General features: G+C 54.6%; 1 protein-coding gene across 2 annotated transcripts in view; it reads right to left on the minus strand.

Annotated features, from left to right (window-relative positions):
- Positions 1-16,252, minus strand: part of PADI3 (peptidyl arginine deiminase 3) — a 31,695-nt gene that overhangs the window by 12,551 nt on the left and 2,892 nt on the right. The window contains exons 2-9 of one of the 2 annotated variants that reach the window (XM_058718922.1): positions 11,261-11,441; positions 8,638-8,710; positions 5,099-5,160; positions 4,063-4,180; positions 3,308-3,433; positions 603-781; positions 277-380; positions 45-156 (exon numbers count right to left, since the gene is read on the minus strand). In XM_058718922.1, the coding sequence (XP_058574905.1) occupies positions 45-156; positions 277-380; positions 603-781; positions 3,308-3,433; positions 4,063-4,180; positions 5,099-5,160; positions 8,638-8,710; positions 11,261-11,441 (955 nt within the window). The remainder of the gene's footprint in view (positions 1-44; positions 157-276; positions 381-602; positions 782-3,307; positions 3,434-4,062; positions 4,181-5,098; positions 5,161-8,637; positions 8,711-11,260; positions 11,442-16,252) is intronic. The other variant, XM_058718923.1, reaches the window with a different exon arrangement.

Consider the following 16,252-nt stretch of genomic DNA (forward strand, 5'->3'; position numbering starts at 1 on the left):
TCGGGACATGCCAGCCTCAACCTCCAAGACGCTGTCCATGGTACCTGGATCCAGCGGTCATTGCGGTTCTCGTTCTGCGGGCAGATGGTCAGCTTGCAGCCAGCCTTCCTGGCCAGCTCCGCCACGGCGTCCACAAAACACGTGTTGTTCCCCACGCTGCAGACAAGCCCAGGGAGAGGGGCTCAGGACACAGCCAGGTCTGGAGACCAGAGGGGCCTCCGGGGTCAGAAGGACACCTGCTGCCCCCCCCCCCCCCCCACACACACACACACTCACCGGCACACGTATACCTCCAGGGGCGGCAGGGTGCTGGGCGTCATAATCCAGGGCGCCACACGGAACACCACGGTGTCAGTGAAGATCGGGGACTCGGAGAAATCCTGCAGAGGGGGAGGAGCAGACGGGGAAGAGCGCCGGCCTTGGAATCCAGAGGCCCGGCTGAGTCAAGGACCACGTGGACCCTGGGCAAGCCGCTGGCACCTCTTAGTTTCTAGAGAGGCACCGCGGGGTGGTGAAGAGGTCTGGGACCCTTCATGCCAGCGGAGCCCCTCCCCGCCAGGACGGAGCCCTGTTCCCCCCCCCTCCTCCTTGGCCACCCCTACCTCGTTGGAGTCGTCCAGCAGGGTGACGTGGAAGGACACGAGCCCCGTGAAGCTGGCATCAGGGAAGGAGAGCCCCTCCACGAAGAAGTGCTCCTCGTCACCGTGGAAGTGGGGCACCTCGTACGACACCTTGTTCTGGCCCAGCACGTGCCTGTAGGCCTCGCACGAGTCCTCGGGACCTGGGCGGGGACAGAAGGGATGGCCATGACTCCCAGGTGGGCCCGCAGAGCACCAGGGGCGCAAGAAGAAGCCGCCGCACCAACCTCCCCAAAGAGCCGCAAGCCAGACCGCAGCCCCCACCTCTGCCCTCCCGCCGGCAAAGGAGCGACAGGAGCTTGATACCCAGGGTGGGCACAGCCCGGGGAGAGGCCGTTCCTTTCTGAGATGGCTGTTCAGACCTTCCGCAGGACGATCTGGCAACATCTCACAAAGTCCCGTCTACTCCTAAGCGAGCAACCCCGTGGCCAGGAGTTGACGGAAATCTGTATGTACAGATACACGTACAAGGGCGTCCGCTGGTTCTTTATCCGGTCATTGAACTAATATTTACAGGGCACCTCATCGGCACCGACAGGGCATGGTTCTAGACTTAGGAGCAAACCGGGAGCAAGGCCCGTGCCCTCGAGGCGCCTGTACTGTTGCAAAATGAGAACAACGGGATGTTCAGGGCACTGGATGTGTTATAGCACATCCACGCTTTGGAATACCACGCAGCTGTGGACAAGAATGAGGAGGAGCCGGATAAATACAGAAAGGGGTGTCGGGTATAGGATTCCATGGGAGAAACCGCTGGGAAAGCTGAAGACGTGCACGCCACGCACAGAGACAAGTGACGAAGAACACAGAGTGAATCGTTAACGATGAACACGTGTTAAGAGTCAGGTTTAGGGGTGAGGATAGGGAACTCTCATTTTTATTTAAAAAATTTTAATATTTATTTTTGAGAGAGAGAGAGAGAGAGAGAGGAGAGAGGGGGGCAGAGAGAGAGGGAGACACAGAATCCAAAGCAGGATCCAGGCTCCGAGCTGTCCGCACAGAGCCTGCCGCGGGGCTCGAACTCACAAACAGTGAGATCATAACCTGAGCCGAAGTCGGACGGGAGCTCAACCTACTGAGTCACCCAGGCGCCCCAGGGAACTCTCATTTTTTTAGCCACATGTACTTCTATAGTGTTTGATCTTGTTAACAATGAGCATTTTATTACTTGCATGCGTGTGTATCTTTAAAAGATATTTTATGTCCTTGCTCGTACGGGTGATAAGAGCATTGTGGCTGTGTGAAGAAAGTCATTTTTTGGGGGGCACTTTTGGAAAGTCATTTTTTGGGGAGACGCACACTGAATTATGCAGGGGCACTAGCCATAGTGTCTAGGAGTGGCTTTAAAATACTTCAGCAGGGGCGCCTGGGTGGCGCAGTCGGTTAAGCGTCCGACTTCAGCCAGGTCACGATCTCGCGGTCCGTGAGTTCGAGCCCCGCGTCAGGCTCTGGGCCGATGGCTCAGAGCCTGGAGCCTGTTTCCGATTCTGTGTCTCCCTCTCTCTCTGCCCCTCCCCCGTTCATGCTCTGTCTCTCTCTGTCCCAAAAATAAAATAAAAAATGTTGAAAAAAAAAAAAATACTTCAGCAGGGGCACCTGAGTGGCTCAGTCGGTTGAGCGTCTGACTTCGGCTCAGGTCATGATCTCGTGGTCCGTGAGTTCGAGCCCTGCATCGGGCTCTGCACTGACAGCTCGGAGCCTGGAGCCTGTTTCAGATTCTGTGTCTCCCCCTCTCTCTCTCTCTGCTCCTCTCTCTCTCTCTCTCTCTCTCTCTCTCCCCCGCCCCCCTCTGCCCCTCTCCCCTGCTCCTGCTCGCTCTCTCTCTCTCTCGCTCTCTCTCTCTCTCTCAAATAAACAAATAGGGATGCTTGGGCAGCTCAGTCAGTTAACTTCGGCTCAGGTCACGATCTCACGGTTCATGGGTTCGAGCCCCGCCTCAGGCTCCATGCTGACAGCTCAGAGCCCGAAGCCTGCTTTGGATTCTGCGTCTCCCTCTCTCTCCCCTCCCCTGCTCATACTCTGTCTGTCTCTCTCTCTCTCTCTCTCTCAAAAATAAAACAAACATTGGGGCACCTGGGTGGCTCAGTCGGTTAAGCATCCGACTTCAGCTCAGCTCATGATCTCACAGTTCACGGGTTCGAGCCCTGCACTGGGCTCTGTGCTAACAACTCAGAGCCTGGAGCTTGCTTCCAATTCTGTGTCTCCCTCTCTCTCTGCCCACCCCCCCCCCCGTTCACGTTCTGTCTCTATCTCAAAAAATGAATAAACATGAAAAATAATAAAATAAAATAAAACAAAACACTTGAGCAAACAGGATCAATGAAGCGAGAGAGGCAAGACAGCGGTAATTGTCGAATCTGAGTGGTTGGCCTGTGGGGGTCCATTACTATTCTCTCTACTTTTGTGTATGTTTGAAAGTTTGGGTAATAAAAATTTCTGAACGTGCTTGAAATACATTTTTTAAATTGATCCATCCAATCAAATGGCCTTGGGCCACAGTTCCCCGGGGACCCCAGCGGACCTGCTTTGAAGTTCCCACACCTGACTGTCTTCATCTGACCCCCAAGGCAGGCTGGAAGCCAGAGCAGGGGCTGCCCTCCGGCCCAAGGTGGGGAAACTGAGGCCCCCCTCCCCAGCAGTGGGGGTGTGGGGGATGGGCATGAACTCACCGCAGGTGTGGAAGACCCGGGCCCACTTGGCATCATAGCTGGAGGTGTGGAGGATAAGTCTGTGGTCGTTGAAGAGGGCGGCGGGGCCTTGGGTCCGCAGGACCATGATTGACATGTCTTCCAGGTCTGTGGAGCCAGACAGGAGCGGCAGCTCAGGGGGCCTGTGACACTCTGTCTTCTCCTCCTGCCCACCGCGCCCCCTAAGGGCAGAGGGTGCCAGGACCCGGGTGTCTGAGCCCCAGCTCCGCCCGCCCTGCGAAAACACTGGAAACCATGAAGACGCCTCCGTTTCCTCACCTGCCCAGAACTCTAGAAAGTGCAGAGGGGCCAGCCCAGTGCCTGGCATGTGACAGGTGAGAAGGTGTGGGGCGGGCAGGCTACCTGGCCGGGTGCAGGGGAGGGTTCTGGTCTCAGTACCCCAGCCCGTCACTCCCTGCTGGCACGGACAGGCCCCTCCCTCCCTGAGTCTCAGAGCTCCCCTCTCTGAAACGAGGGACACATGCGTCCACTTTCAGAGAGGCTGTGTGCACCCATGTGTAAGGCGCCTGGCCCGCACCCCAGGCAACCGCCGAGGCCTTCCTCACGGGGCTGTGGCACGCGGCGTGGGACAGACTTGGAACTCGGGACGTCCTAAAATGCAGGCCAGGGATAGACGCCCGGCAGGGAGGCCGGCCTTGGGGTCGGGAATCTTCGGACCTGCCACAGGCGGGAATCCCGGCGGGGAGGCGGAGCGGTGACCCTGGGCTCCCCCTCACCTTGCAGGCAGTGCACGTGCTGGTCACAGTTGTCCTGGTCGTAACAGTTCTCATCGTCCTTGTCACAGTTCACCAGCAAGATGGCTCCATAGCCACTGGGCCCCCAGACCCACTGCCGCTGTCCATAGCAAAGCATAGCTCAGACCGGACCTGAGCCCCCACCCCGCAACTCCTAACCCCACCTCTTCCTCTTCACCCTCCCTGTGAGGGTAGGTCCACTCTCACTGAAGCGCTTCCTGCACCTGATGTGGCAATGGCTCCCTACTGCCCACACCCCCAAGTCCAAACCACACAGTGGTCTTTCATGGCCAACTGTGATGTGTCCCCAGCCAACGTCCCCTTCCTCAACAGGCAACCTCCTGATTACAGATCCATTCCTGGCTCCAGGCCTTGGCTCCCACTATTCTCTCCACCTGGAATGCCCTCCCTCTTGCATTTACGGTCCGCCTGGACCTCCTGCTTTGACCTCCCAAGGCATTGAGTGCCACCACAGTCCAGACTCAGGTCCTTGAACAGTTTCATTCTTGGCAGAGTTCCCTTCTCACCTAGATCAGAAGGTTGGCACGCCATGGCCCGTGGGTCCCAGCTGGCCCACTGCCTGTTTTTGCAAATAAAGCTTTATTGGAACAGTCACATCCCTTTGTTCATTGTTAACTATAGGTCTTTGACACTACAATGACAGAATCGAATAGTTGCAACGGAGACCCTTTGCAATGCCTAAAATATTTACTATCTCATGTTGCAGAAAAAGTTTGCTGACCCCTGACCTGGATTGAAATTCCCAAAGGACTTTTTGCCACAAAGCGAGGCCCAGCCCAGGCCTGGGCATCTATATAACTTGATAATTCTTGGTAACGTTTTTGTTCTCCTGGTAAAAGAAGATCCCCAGTCATGCCTGGCTCCCATTTGGCTCCCGTGACCTCAGCAGCAGCAGGGAGGCAAGGGGGATACCTGTCATGACCTCGCCCCTCTTAACCCAACCTAGGTCAACTCCAAACTCCAGGCCCCTTTCTGGGCCCAGATCGAGATGCCCTACCTTGTCCACGAAGCTCCTGTTCTGTCTGCCCTCACAGTTCAGGTCACAATCCAGAGCGATGTCTGCAAGGGGAGAGGGGAGATTAAGTTACTAGGGGGTGCCCAGGAGTCCAGCACAGGTCTGTGGCCTCTGTTTCTCAGCCTCAATCTCAGGACCCATCTGGAACTGGGCAAAGAAAGTCATTTCTAAGAAGACACTGTCCAGAGGTAGAAGCATCTGAAGTCCCTTTCCTTGAGCTGGGGAACGAGGCCTTGGGGAAGAAGGAGGGTAAGAGGAAAGGGCCAGGTCAAAGGGTGCCCCCCTCCAGGAAGCCTTCCCCGACTCCTCCCTCTTCTGCATCCATACAGCCCTCACTGTCTGGGGCCCACCCTATACTGAGCCCAGGTTCTCCTGGACATTCTTGGTCTCTGGGAAGCTGGGGATGGGGCAGTGAGCCTGGTCGTTGGTGTTAAACGATGAAGATGTGAATCCAGGCTCTGGCACCTACTGGCTCTGTGGCCTCTCTGAACCTCAGCTTTATCCTATACTCCCCAATCCCAGCCCCCATCCCACATTCTCAATGTTTCTCCCTAGAAAGCAGGGAGATCTTACGGCACAAATGGAGCATTCGAAGGGGAGAGAGAGAAGGAAAACTCGAAATGATTTTTAAATATGCAAAAAGATACCCACCCACCATGCAACAGGTGGGTGAATCTCATAAACATAGTGGAGGCGAAAGAAGCCCAACCCCAAAGAATATGTTCAATATGGTTCCATCCACGGAAAACTCAAAGAGGCAAAAATAGACTATATTCCTTATATATACATATCCAAGTGAGAAAACCGTAAAGAAAAACATGGAAATACTTATCACAAGATAGTGGTTAGCTCCAGGGGAAGGAGGGAGTTATAATCAGATTTGGGGACTTCGGGGTGCCAGTCATGTTCTAGTTCTTGACCAGGGTGATGGTTGTTCAAGTGTTTGCTCTGTAATTATTCGCCAGCTACACACGTGCACGTGTGCACGTGCATCCACCCCACCCCCCCCCTCCACACACACAGAGCTTTATGCACTTTTGTGCATGTATATTTTCCAGGGGATAAGGGTGTGGGTTTGGGGAGGGAGAGGCAGGGAGATACCCAACCTCAGTCCTAACTAAAGGAAGGCAAACTAAAGCCAAACAGAGTAACCAAGTTCTCAGCCCAGGCAAAATGGAAAAGGCTGACAATGCAGTGTTGGCGAAGGCAATCTCACATGCTGTTGGCAGCTGTGTGAGGTGAGATGGTCTGTTTGGAGAGCAGCTTGGCAGCCTCTACCAAAATTGACAAGCCCTAGTCCCAGCGTAAACCCCCCAAATTTACAAGGCACATTCTGCTTCTAACAGCGCCTCCTGCAGACCGAGCATTTTCAACTTTCTTGCAAAGTGCTCTGCAGGGACTTGGACCCGCGCCAACTCCCACCCACCATCAAGGAGCTCCCTGGTTCCATATCCTTGGCAACACTGAGTTAAGCATCTTTCCATCTGGGTTCTGATCACTGAGGCTTTCTCTTCTGCGAATTGCTTGTTCATATTTTTTTGCCTGTTTCCATTAGGTTGTCTTTCTTTTTCTTAGGGATTGGAGTTCTCCGTAATCTATATGCACTGAATCAGCCATATGCTTTGCAAATTTCTTCTCTTGGTCCAGAGTTTGATTTCTTTTCTTTTTTTCTTTTTTTTTTTTAAGTAAATTTAAGCCCAATGTGGGGCTTGAACTCATGACCCCAAGAGGGACTCAAGATCAAGATCAAGATCAAGACTCAAGATCAAGAGTCTTATTCTCTACGGACTGAGCCAGCCAGGCGCCACCATAGTTTGACTTTTTACTTGTCCTCTGTTACATACAAGTTTTCAATTTTAATAGAGTCTAATGTATCAGTCTTCTCCCTTATGGTCTGTGCCTTTGTTTTGCTTGTTAAGAAAACATCTCACCTACCCTGAGGTTGGAAAGATATTCTCTTCTAAAAGCTTTACAATTTTGATTTTCATTTTAGGATTTTCATTCCATCTGAAATTTATTTTTGAGTATGGTGTGAAGTAGGGCTTCATGTCCATTTTATTCACATGTGATCACCATCTGAACACGGCTCTGTGTCCAAGTGCTCCTCTGTCCCACTGGTTTGCATTTAACCCTGCATCAATTTCATACTGCCTCAAGTACTATGGCTTGAACAAAGTCCTGATATCTGGTACCACGAATACCTCCACCTTGTTCTTTTTCAAAAACGTCTTGGCCACTCTTGCCCTTTGCTCGTTCATATGCCTTTTAGGATCAGCTCTATGAAGATCTATTAAAAAGTCATGTTGGAATTTGGGGGGCACCTGGGTGGCTCAGTTGGTTAAGCGTCCGACTTTGGCTCAGGTCATGACCTCGAGGTTCGTGGGTTCGAGCCCCGCGTCGGGCTCTGTGCTGACAGCTCAGAGCCTGGAGCCTGCTTCCGATTCTGTGTCTCCCCTCTCTCTGCCCTTTCCCTACTCATTCATATTCTCTCTCTCTCTCTCTCTCTCTCTCTCTCTCTCAGAAACAAACATTAAAAAAAAAGTCATGTTGGAATTTTAATGGGCACATAATTGAGTTTAGATTGTTTGATTCTGTTCCAGAGCTCTTACATCTGTTCTAATGTTTTGTTTGTTATACTCTTCTTTCCCCTCCCTTTTTGTTTCAGTTTAAGTAATTTTTGTTGCCCTATCTTCAAGTTCACTGATTCTCTCTTCGGCTGTGTCAGGTCTACCAACGAACTCACCAAAAACAATTTTTTAATCTCTGTTACCATGATTTTTAGTTCTAGCATTTCCATTTGACTCCTTTTTATAGTTTTTCTCTCTCTGTTGAAATTCCCCATCTATTCCTTCACGTTACTCATCTTTGCCTCTAGAGCCTTTGACGCATTCATCAAAATGACTTCTCTTGTATGGAATTTATATATCAATCTGTGGATAATCAGCACAAAAAAATTTAAGGTGGAAAAAGCAAAGTCCAGTTCCATATCCACAGTATGCCTCCCTTTGCTTACAAAAGGGGGAATATACAGATATGTGTGCGTCCATTTGTATGAGCACAGCAGATCTCTGGAGGGATGCTAGGCTTGGGAATTAGAAGCCTTGGGTTGGAGGGAAGGAGGTTTACTTTTCAATATATACTCTTTTGTACCATTTGAGTTTTCTAAACGTAACTGTCGTGTTTTAATTTTTATTTTTTATTTATTTTTTAACGTTTTTATTTATTTTTTGAGACAGAGAGAGACAGAGCATGAACGGGGGAGGGTCAGAGAGAGGGAGACACAGAATCCAAAACAGGCTCCAGGCTCTGAGCCGTCAGCCCAGAGCCCGACGCGGGGCTTGAACTCACGGACCGCGAGATCATGACCTGAGCCGAAGTCGGCCGCTTAACCGACTGAGCCACCCAGGCGCCCCTTAATTTTTAAAAGAAAATGAGTTGATTTTTATAAAAAGACTCTCACTCAATGTCATTCCCAACCATTCTCACTCTTGGCCGAGGCCCCAGCATTCCCCCCAACTTACCAACACAGGTGAGGTAGAGCACCGCATAGGCCAGGGGAAGGGGTTCGTGACTGGAGTGGTAGGAAATCTGAACCTGTAGAGAAATGGGCCCGGAGTCAAGCCAGCTGAAGCCAACAGCCCCCACCCCAAAGGACAGGTCTTGGGGAACCTAGCAAAGAAGAGAGGGAGTCTCGGGAACCTCTGTGCCCTGAAGTTGCGTTCACCAACCCAGCTCTTCCTTTAGCCTTCTCTGTGCCATTTATTCTTCCATGCCTTGGTTGGCCCATCGTAAAATGGGAACCATCTGTGAGGGAGTCCCTGGAGACCTGGGTCCTGGTGCTACCAATGACTACCGTGTGATTTTTGGCAGGCCCCTCCTCCCCTTTGGATCTATGTCTTGCCATGTGCAAAATGAGGAGGTCTGACTGGGCAGGGTTTATGGATCCTCTCTTATCTGTGGGATTCAGACAGCCTTGGACTTGAGCCCAGCCCCTCTGGGTTCTGTGACCTTGGCCAAGACCTTTCACCTTTCTGAGCTCTCTCGTTTCTTCATCTGCAGAACAGTGGCCATACGGGTCCCTACCATAGATGATCGTAGTGCTGCTCAGAAACAATACACGTACAAGACTCGCCCCGTAGGTAGTGCCCAAGAAATGCCAGCTATTGTTAATGGCGGGCAGGCGGCATTGTGTGAGATGGTGCAGGGCTCTGGGCTCAGATTCTGAAGCACCACTTGTGAGTATCCCCGGAAGAGCCACTTGTCCTCAGGCCTCAATGTCCCCTGCTGTCAAGTGGGGATAATGATAGTTCCCACCCCAAAGGGTTGATTGCAGGGTGTGACCATCAAGGAAGGAAGGCGTGTGACATGCTCAGCACAGCGCTTGGCCTGCAGCAAGGGCCCAGTAGCTAAAAGGCCAGGCTGACAATGGCTGAGGGTAACACAATTCAAGGGCCCATGGATCAAAGCCCCTTCCACCCACAGTCCTCCACTTGCACGTTCCCTCCTGATGTGGGTCCCTCAGCTCAGCCAGAAGGTTCAGCCTCTTATAGAAGCCATTCACCCCTCAGTGCTGGGAGCCCCTAAATCCTGCAATTGCTGACCCCATGTGTCAAGCCAGAGCAACGATGCTGGCCTCAGCCATACAATTACCCGGCTCCAGGCCAAAGGTGCGGGAAGGGGAAGGACAGGACGCTCCGACCCTCCTCGATCCCTCTTGTCCTTTGCATCTACACAGTCCCCCAGCTCAGCCCCTCTTAGGCACCCTCTCAGGCTGGCTGGTCCTCTGGCCCTGCCCCAGGGCCTCTGTCCTGACCCTCACCAACTCTGCTCCTCACTAGATCAGGCGCCTTCGGGTAAGCCGCGCCTCGTTCTCAGTTTCCTCGTCTACAAAATGAGTTCCTTGAGTCCTGCCCACCTGCATCACAGCGCTCAGCGGAGAGGCTCGTCTCCGATACACAAATGGGAAAAGACGTGGGGGTGATGAAGGGAAATTGCTGGCAGGTCTGTGTCGAATACTCGCTCTCTTACTGATGGGCTATGTGGGCCAGACAGAGTTACTCTGAACTTTGGTGGCCCCACCTGTGAAATGGGGATCAGACTCCGCCTCTCCGAGCTGTCATGAGGGCTGGATGAGGTCATGGTGCCCAGTATGTGGCGTATGGTCAATGGTCTTAAAAGGATCCTTTCCTGAAACACTGCTCCTGACATGGGGTGGGAACCTGCCACTCCCGTGCCACAACACCTGTCTCCCATCACCCCTTTATGGGGGCATCAGCTGTGCCAAGCTCAAGGGCCACCCCATTTCTCCCATCTTTTATTCATTTTTTTTAAGTTCATTTACTTTAGAGAGAGAGTGAGAGCGAGGGGAGGAGGGACACAGAGAGAGAGAATCCTAAGCAGGCTCCCCACTGCTAGTCGGGAGCCCGAAGTAGGGCTCGGACTCACAAATCGGGAGATCGTGACCTGAGCCGAAATCAAGAGTCAGACGCTTAACCAGCTGAGCCTCCCAGGTGTCCCTCTCCCATCTTGTTAAATGCCCCCTGCCCCAGCCAGAGCACTGCCTACAGTCAGGGCTTGTTAAACTCGCCGTTGGTGGCTAAATGAGCCGAGAGGAGACGAAGGGAGGTTACGTGTCTCTGAGAAAGGGAATGGAGTCAGGAAAAGAATGGATTAGGAAAGATGAGGCACCCTGGAGAAGGGGGTCTCCCCAGGTGCCAGCATCCTCCTCCCATCTCTGCTCTCTCTCCTTCATCCAGAGTGACAGAGATCACCTACTCAGCCCTCAGCCTGCGGGTAGGGAAACTGAGGCCCGACCCAGAAAAGCTGGGACATCTCCCCTCACAGGGGTCTCGGGAAACAAGAAAGGAAACCAACGTTGGCTCGTGTTCTGCCCCAGACCAACACCAGGAGGAAGGTGCGGTGATCATTCCCATTTTACAGATGGGGAAACCGACGAGGCCCAGAGGGCTGATGTGACTTGCCAGGAGACACATAGCTTATGTCTGTAAGTCGCAGAGCTGCCTGGTTCCAGGGCCGGGTGCTTACCCATCATGCTACCCTGGCATCTGGGTAAGCAGAGGGTGCTGGCCCTTCTGGAGCTAGCTCAGCGCCCCACCCCCACCCCAGCCCAGGGGACCTGCTCACATGGCTGTCATTGAGGTCATTGCTGGGCGAGTTCATGACCACGATGATCTCCAACCCCGTATCAACGTGCCACCGTCTGGCGTCTGCACGCTCCCGGCCCCTCTCCACACTAGGAGAGATGTAGACGTCCACACCGGGGGTCCCGTAGACCTCGAACATCTCTGTGCCCTCAGGTACTGACCTGGGAAAGACAAGAAGCCATGGGAAGGGCCAGAGGGGGCAATACTCGCTCAGATGCTTGAGCTTTGGCGCAAACTCTTGCTTCCTCCGGGAAGCCTTCCCTGACCACCCCAGGCCTCACATCCCCACAGCAAGTTCCTGGGAGTGAAGCCTGGACCCCACACAAGTGCATACACATTCCCACATTCTGTGTTTATTAACACTTCTCTCGGGAGCGTCTTTGCCTCCCAACAAAACTGCAAGCTCTTTGCAAGTTAGGACCAGTTGAATGCTTTATAATTCCCCGGTGCGGAGATGGGCACAGGGAGCTCAGCGGACACCAGCCTGCAAACGGACCCCCTGCAATTCTGAGACCGTGGCTTTTAAGAAGATTAGTCTCCCTCCCCTCAGTCCCATTGCAGCCCTCTTTAGCAGGCAGGAAGATGCCCTTGGGCTCTTCTCCAGGGAAGGGCATCCAATTTTGTGCAGTGCCCGCTGTGTGCAGAACGTTGTTTCCTAGCTCCTTGTGTTCTTACAAGTCGGCCAAGTGAGTGGGTGGTATCATCCCTACTGGAAAGGTGAGAAAGCGAGGCTCAGAGAGACCAGGCCCAAGGTCGCACAGCAGCCAACGGCACGGGCAGCTTTGCACTCGGGGCTCCGACACAGAGCCCGAGTTCTTCCACGGCTCGGCAGGGTCACCGGGAAAACTTGGCCAGATCCAGTCAAGCAGGAGGGTCAAAAAGCCTATGTCGTCCGGCCCTGGGACGTGTTTCCCCCACTCCAGCTAGTCTGGCGGTCCTGCTCGAAATCATCCGTTCACCTTCTTACTGTCTATGGGGGGGTCTGGGGGCTCCCACTGTGCTCTGAAGCATTGCCAGGCTGTGGCAGATACATTCGCTACGCTCCCCACCGTCCCGGAACCTTCGATCCCGCCAAGGAGTTAAGGACAGCACTGCCCAGGGCAGCCAGAGGGGGCTCAGGCTCATGAAGTCATTGGTCAGTGGGATCCCAGGTAGGGAGAGGCCACTGTGAGCCAGAGGGAACAGAGTGCTTCCTGGAGGAAGCAGCACGTGGGAGCACGGGGGGACAGCAGTAGCTGACCCTTGTTGAGCTCTTGCTATACAGCCGGCCCTGCGGAAGGTTCTTACGCGCATGACATCGTGCAATCCTCTCGATAAGCCCAGGAGACTGAGTACTATCACTGTCTCCCATTTGACAGATGGGGAAACTGAGGCTAAGTAACCTGTCCCAGGTCATGGAGCTAGTAAACGGCCGGACTGGGGTCCCAGCCCAGGCCTTCCGGCTCCTGAGCGCATATCCTCACCTACCACCTCCCCAGGAGTAACGTCAGTAATCGTAGCCCCGGAGGCTGCACGGTCGCCAAGGCAGGTCTCGGCTAGGCTTTTCCAAACAGGATTTGAATCGCCACCGTGGCCCCGGGAGGAGGGCATGATTACTCTCACTTACATGTGACGGAACGGAGGCTCGGGATGGGCAAGAGACTTCCCCAAGGTTGCACAGCTGGCCGTTCAATTCCAGGCCCTTTCCTTGCCCTACTCCGCTTGGAGGAGAGCAGACCTGCCTCCAGACGCCCTCCTTGCTCCTCTACCGGCAGGAGCCGGCTACTTCCCAAGGTGGCTTTTTGAGAAAAAGAGAAGCTCTTCTTCATCAGGCGGGTCCAGTGCATGACCCTGCCAGGCGTCCTCACCAGCCGACACACCCGCTTCTCCTCCCAGGCAGGGCAGCTGCGTTGAGCAAATAAAAATAGAGAACACCCAGGTAGACTGGAATTTCAGATGAGCAACAGATAATTGTTTTAGTAGGAGGATGGCCCGTGCGATATTTGGGATATGCTAAAAAAAAATATATTAACTGCTTATCTGGATTTCAAACTTAACTAGGCATCCTGGATTTTATCTGATAACCATAGTTCCAAAGCCTGTAATTTCTGGGGCTGGTGATGCCCTCTGCCCTGTGATGCCCCCGGGTGTGTGGGCCAGCCCGTCATGGGACATAGAGAAGCTGGACAGAGAGGCATAGGGGCACAGAGAGAGAGAGAGACAAAGAGATATGGAAAAACCCAGAAAAACGGAGAGCCACCAGGAGACACATGGAGACAGACCGGGTGTGAAGGGACTCGGCCACCCCGGGATGTACCCTGAGCCCCACAGCCCGCGGTGCCTCGCCTCCAACTCCCCGGGAGGCCGGTAAACTCTTTATGGAAATTCTCCTACCCGTCAGCTGCTGTTTGGACCCCAGGGGCCCACGAGCTGGAGCTGAGCACCTTTGACGGTCCTTCTGGTGTGGAACCCCACCCAGCTCCCCCGCCCCAGCCCCTGGGCTTGGGGTGTCTCAGCCCAGCCCCCTTGCACCTCCCTGGGTGGGGCACCAGGGGATCCCTGATGAAGATCCCTTCTGGCCCGGGGGGAAGAAGCTGGGAGCTCAGCGGTGCCAGGACCAGAGTCAAGAGTCAGGTCCTAGACCGGGCTGGGTCGCGTGTAAGCTAAGTGACTCTGAACAAATCACCTCGCCTCCCTATAAAGTGGGATAATGACACCGACTTGGTCGACCTTATGGGCAATTGCAAAGCTCAGACACGATAATGGGAAGGGCTTGGAAAACCGCCCTCCCAGGACGGGGGAAGGGGTTCTTACAGTAAATTAGGAAGCAGGAAATGGGCAAATGGAGGAAGTTTGAGAGGGTGGGCTGGGGGTGGGGGGTGGTTCTGGGGACAGCCTCCTGGAGGGAGACAGGGGAACCAAAGACAAGGAGGCGATGTGTCTGAGGGGAAGGCATTTTCCCGGTGGAGCCTTAGGAGGTCAAGGGTAAGTGCGGGCTGCGAGGAGCTCCTTTCATTTCATTCCTTTGTAACGAGGAGCCAGCGAAAGTTCTTGATCAGGAGGGACTAAGCCTGCAGTTGCTGAACGTTCGAATCCCAGGCCCACTACTCGCCAGGTGTGTGACCGTGAGGGAGAGGCTCGGCCTCCCCCTGCCTCAGCGTCTCCGTCTATAAAGCAGAGAAGATGAAAGGAGTCCGTGTGCATCCAAGATCAGCGGAAGTTGGGGGCGCCTGACCAATGCCTCACTTCACTCCGGAGAAACTGAGGCCCAAGAGAGAAGGGACTAGAAGGTAGGGCTCCAGACTCCTGGTCCAGTGCTCAGGCCCCATCAGGGAAGCTGTTAGGACGATCAAGGAAGGGGTGGCTGCTGGGAGAAGAGCCTATATCGGACATGGGAGGGTCTGGATTTCCCATCGCACGGAGGACAGGAGGAGAAGCCAGAGGCTCACCCGGACAGAGTTCTTCCTCCGGTCGGGCCCCCTGCGCTGCCAGCACGCCGCTCTAGACAGTGCCCCAGCCCAGCCCTGGGGGCTTCGGGCTCGCCCCCGCCAAGGCCGTCCATGCCCAGAACATTCCAAGGCCTTTCCTCGCACACGGCAGTCCCGGCCAGCCCAAGGGCCCAACGACTCTGCCCGCGCTGCCAGCCTGGGAGGTGGCGAATGGTGGGTAAAACGTTGTAGGGTGACCCGGGACCAGGGTGCTTCCTGGGGCACGGGACTTTCAGTGCTAAAATCTAGAAGGTTTGGGGCAAACCGGGACAGCTGGTCAGCCTCACGGTGGCCAACCTCAGACCCACCCGTTGGAAATGCCAATTCCAGAACCAGATATGCTGTAGGCCCTGGAACCTGCGCTTTAAGCCATGCCGATGCCCAGTGACATCTGAGAACTATGGCTAAGGGTGGGCTGTGTCCCCACGCATCGTGGGAATCACAGCGCGAGCCCACCCCCTCCTGGGAGTCAAGTCAGGTCTCCCTTGATGCTCTGTGTCACCCCTTCAATGCTGAGGACACAGATGGTGACAGAGGCAGTCCCCAAAGGACACAACATCGGTACTATTATCCCCACTTTACAGATGAGGAAACAGGCTCAGAGATGACAGGAGATCTGCCCAATGTCACACAGCTGGTAGGTGACAGAGCGAGGACTCACAACCGACTCTGCCCGCCCCCCCCCCCCCGCTCCCCTGCAAACCCAAGCCCATCGTCTCCTTTCATGGGCCCAGGAGCCTTGGCCTCTGCGAAAACAAAACCAGACATTGCAGAGCCGAGAAACGGATGGGAGAGGTCTTTGGGGCTGGAAACAGGTGGACAAGATGACCTCCACAGTCCCCACTGACACGGCCCATGGGGGCAGAGGAGACCAAGGCTCGGACAGCTCAGACTCTGGTGACGGCACCAGCTGCCTCAACTTGTTCAGCAGGGTCCCCAGATCCCACCTCCGACGGCCTCACCACCACCAGGGTCAAGAAGACCACCTCCCCTCCTTAGTCCCAAGTCCGTGCCGCCCCTGGGGAATGGCGGCCACATGAACCCTCTTCCCGAAGCCCAGATGGTTAAGAGAGTCGATGATGCACCAGCCTCCCGGGGCCCGGCTCTGCCCGGGCAGGTCGGCGCGCTCGCCTAACATGAGCCAGTCGAAAGAGGAGAGCCGCTTTGTCAAACCAGGGGGGGCGCTCAGACGCCTCCACGAGTAGAGCTCGAAACCCACTGATCTGTGCCAGCCTCTTCGGGGCACATGTGGGGAAACTGAGGCCCAGGAAGGAGCAGAAAGTTGCTCAAGGTGACATCGCAAAGGGCGACAGAGCTAGGACGAAAACTCAGGGTACCTGGCCCCCGGGTGCCCTTTGCCTTTTCACTCCATTGAACTGCCTCTGCTGAGCCAGAGGTGACACGAGTTGTTGGCTGGTCCAACTAGGGCAGCGGTTTGCCACCCTGGCTGCACATTTATCCCCGGGGCACGGCTCACCACACCCATGTGTCAGTCTTCCTTCCCT

This window comes from Neofelis nebulosa, chromosome 2, assembly GCF_028018385.1.
Source record: "Neofelis nebulosa isolate mNeoNeb1 chromosome 2, mNeoNeb1.pri, whole genome shotgun sequence".
Classification (NCBI taxonomy): Eukaryota; Metazoa; Chordata; class Mammalia; order Carnivora; family Felidae; genus Neofelis; species Neofelis nebulosa.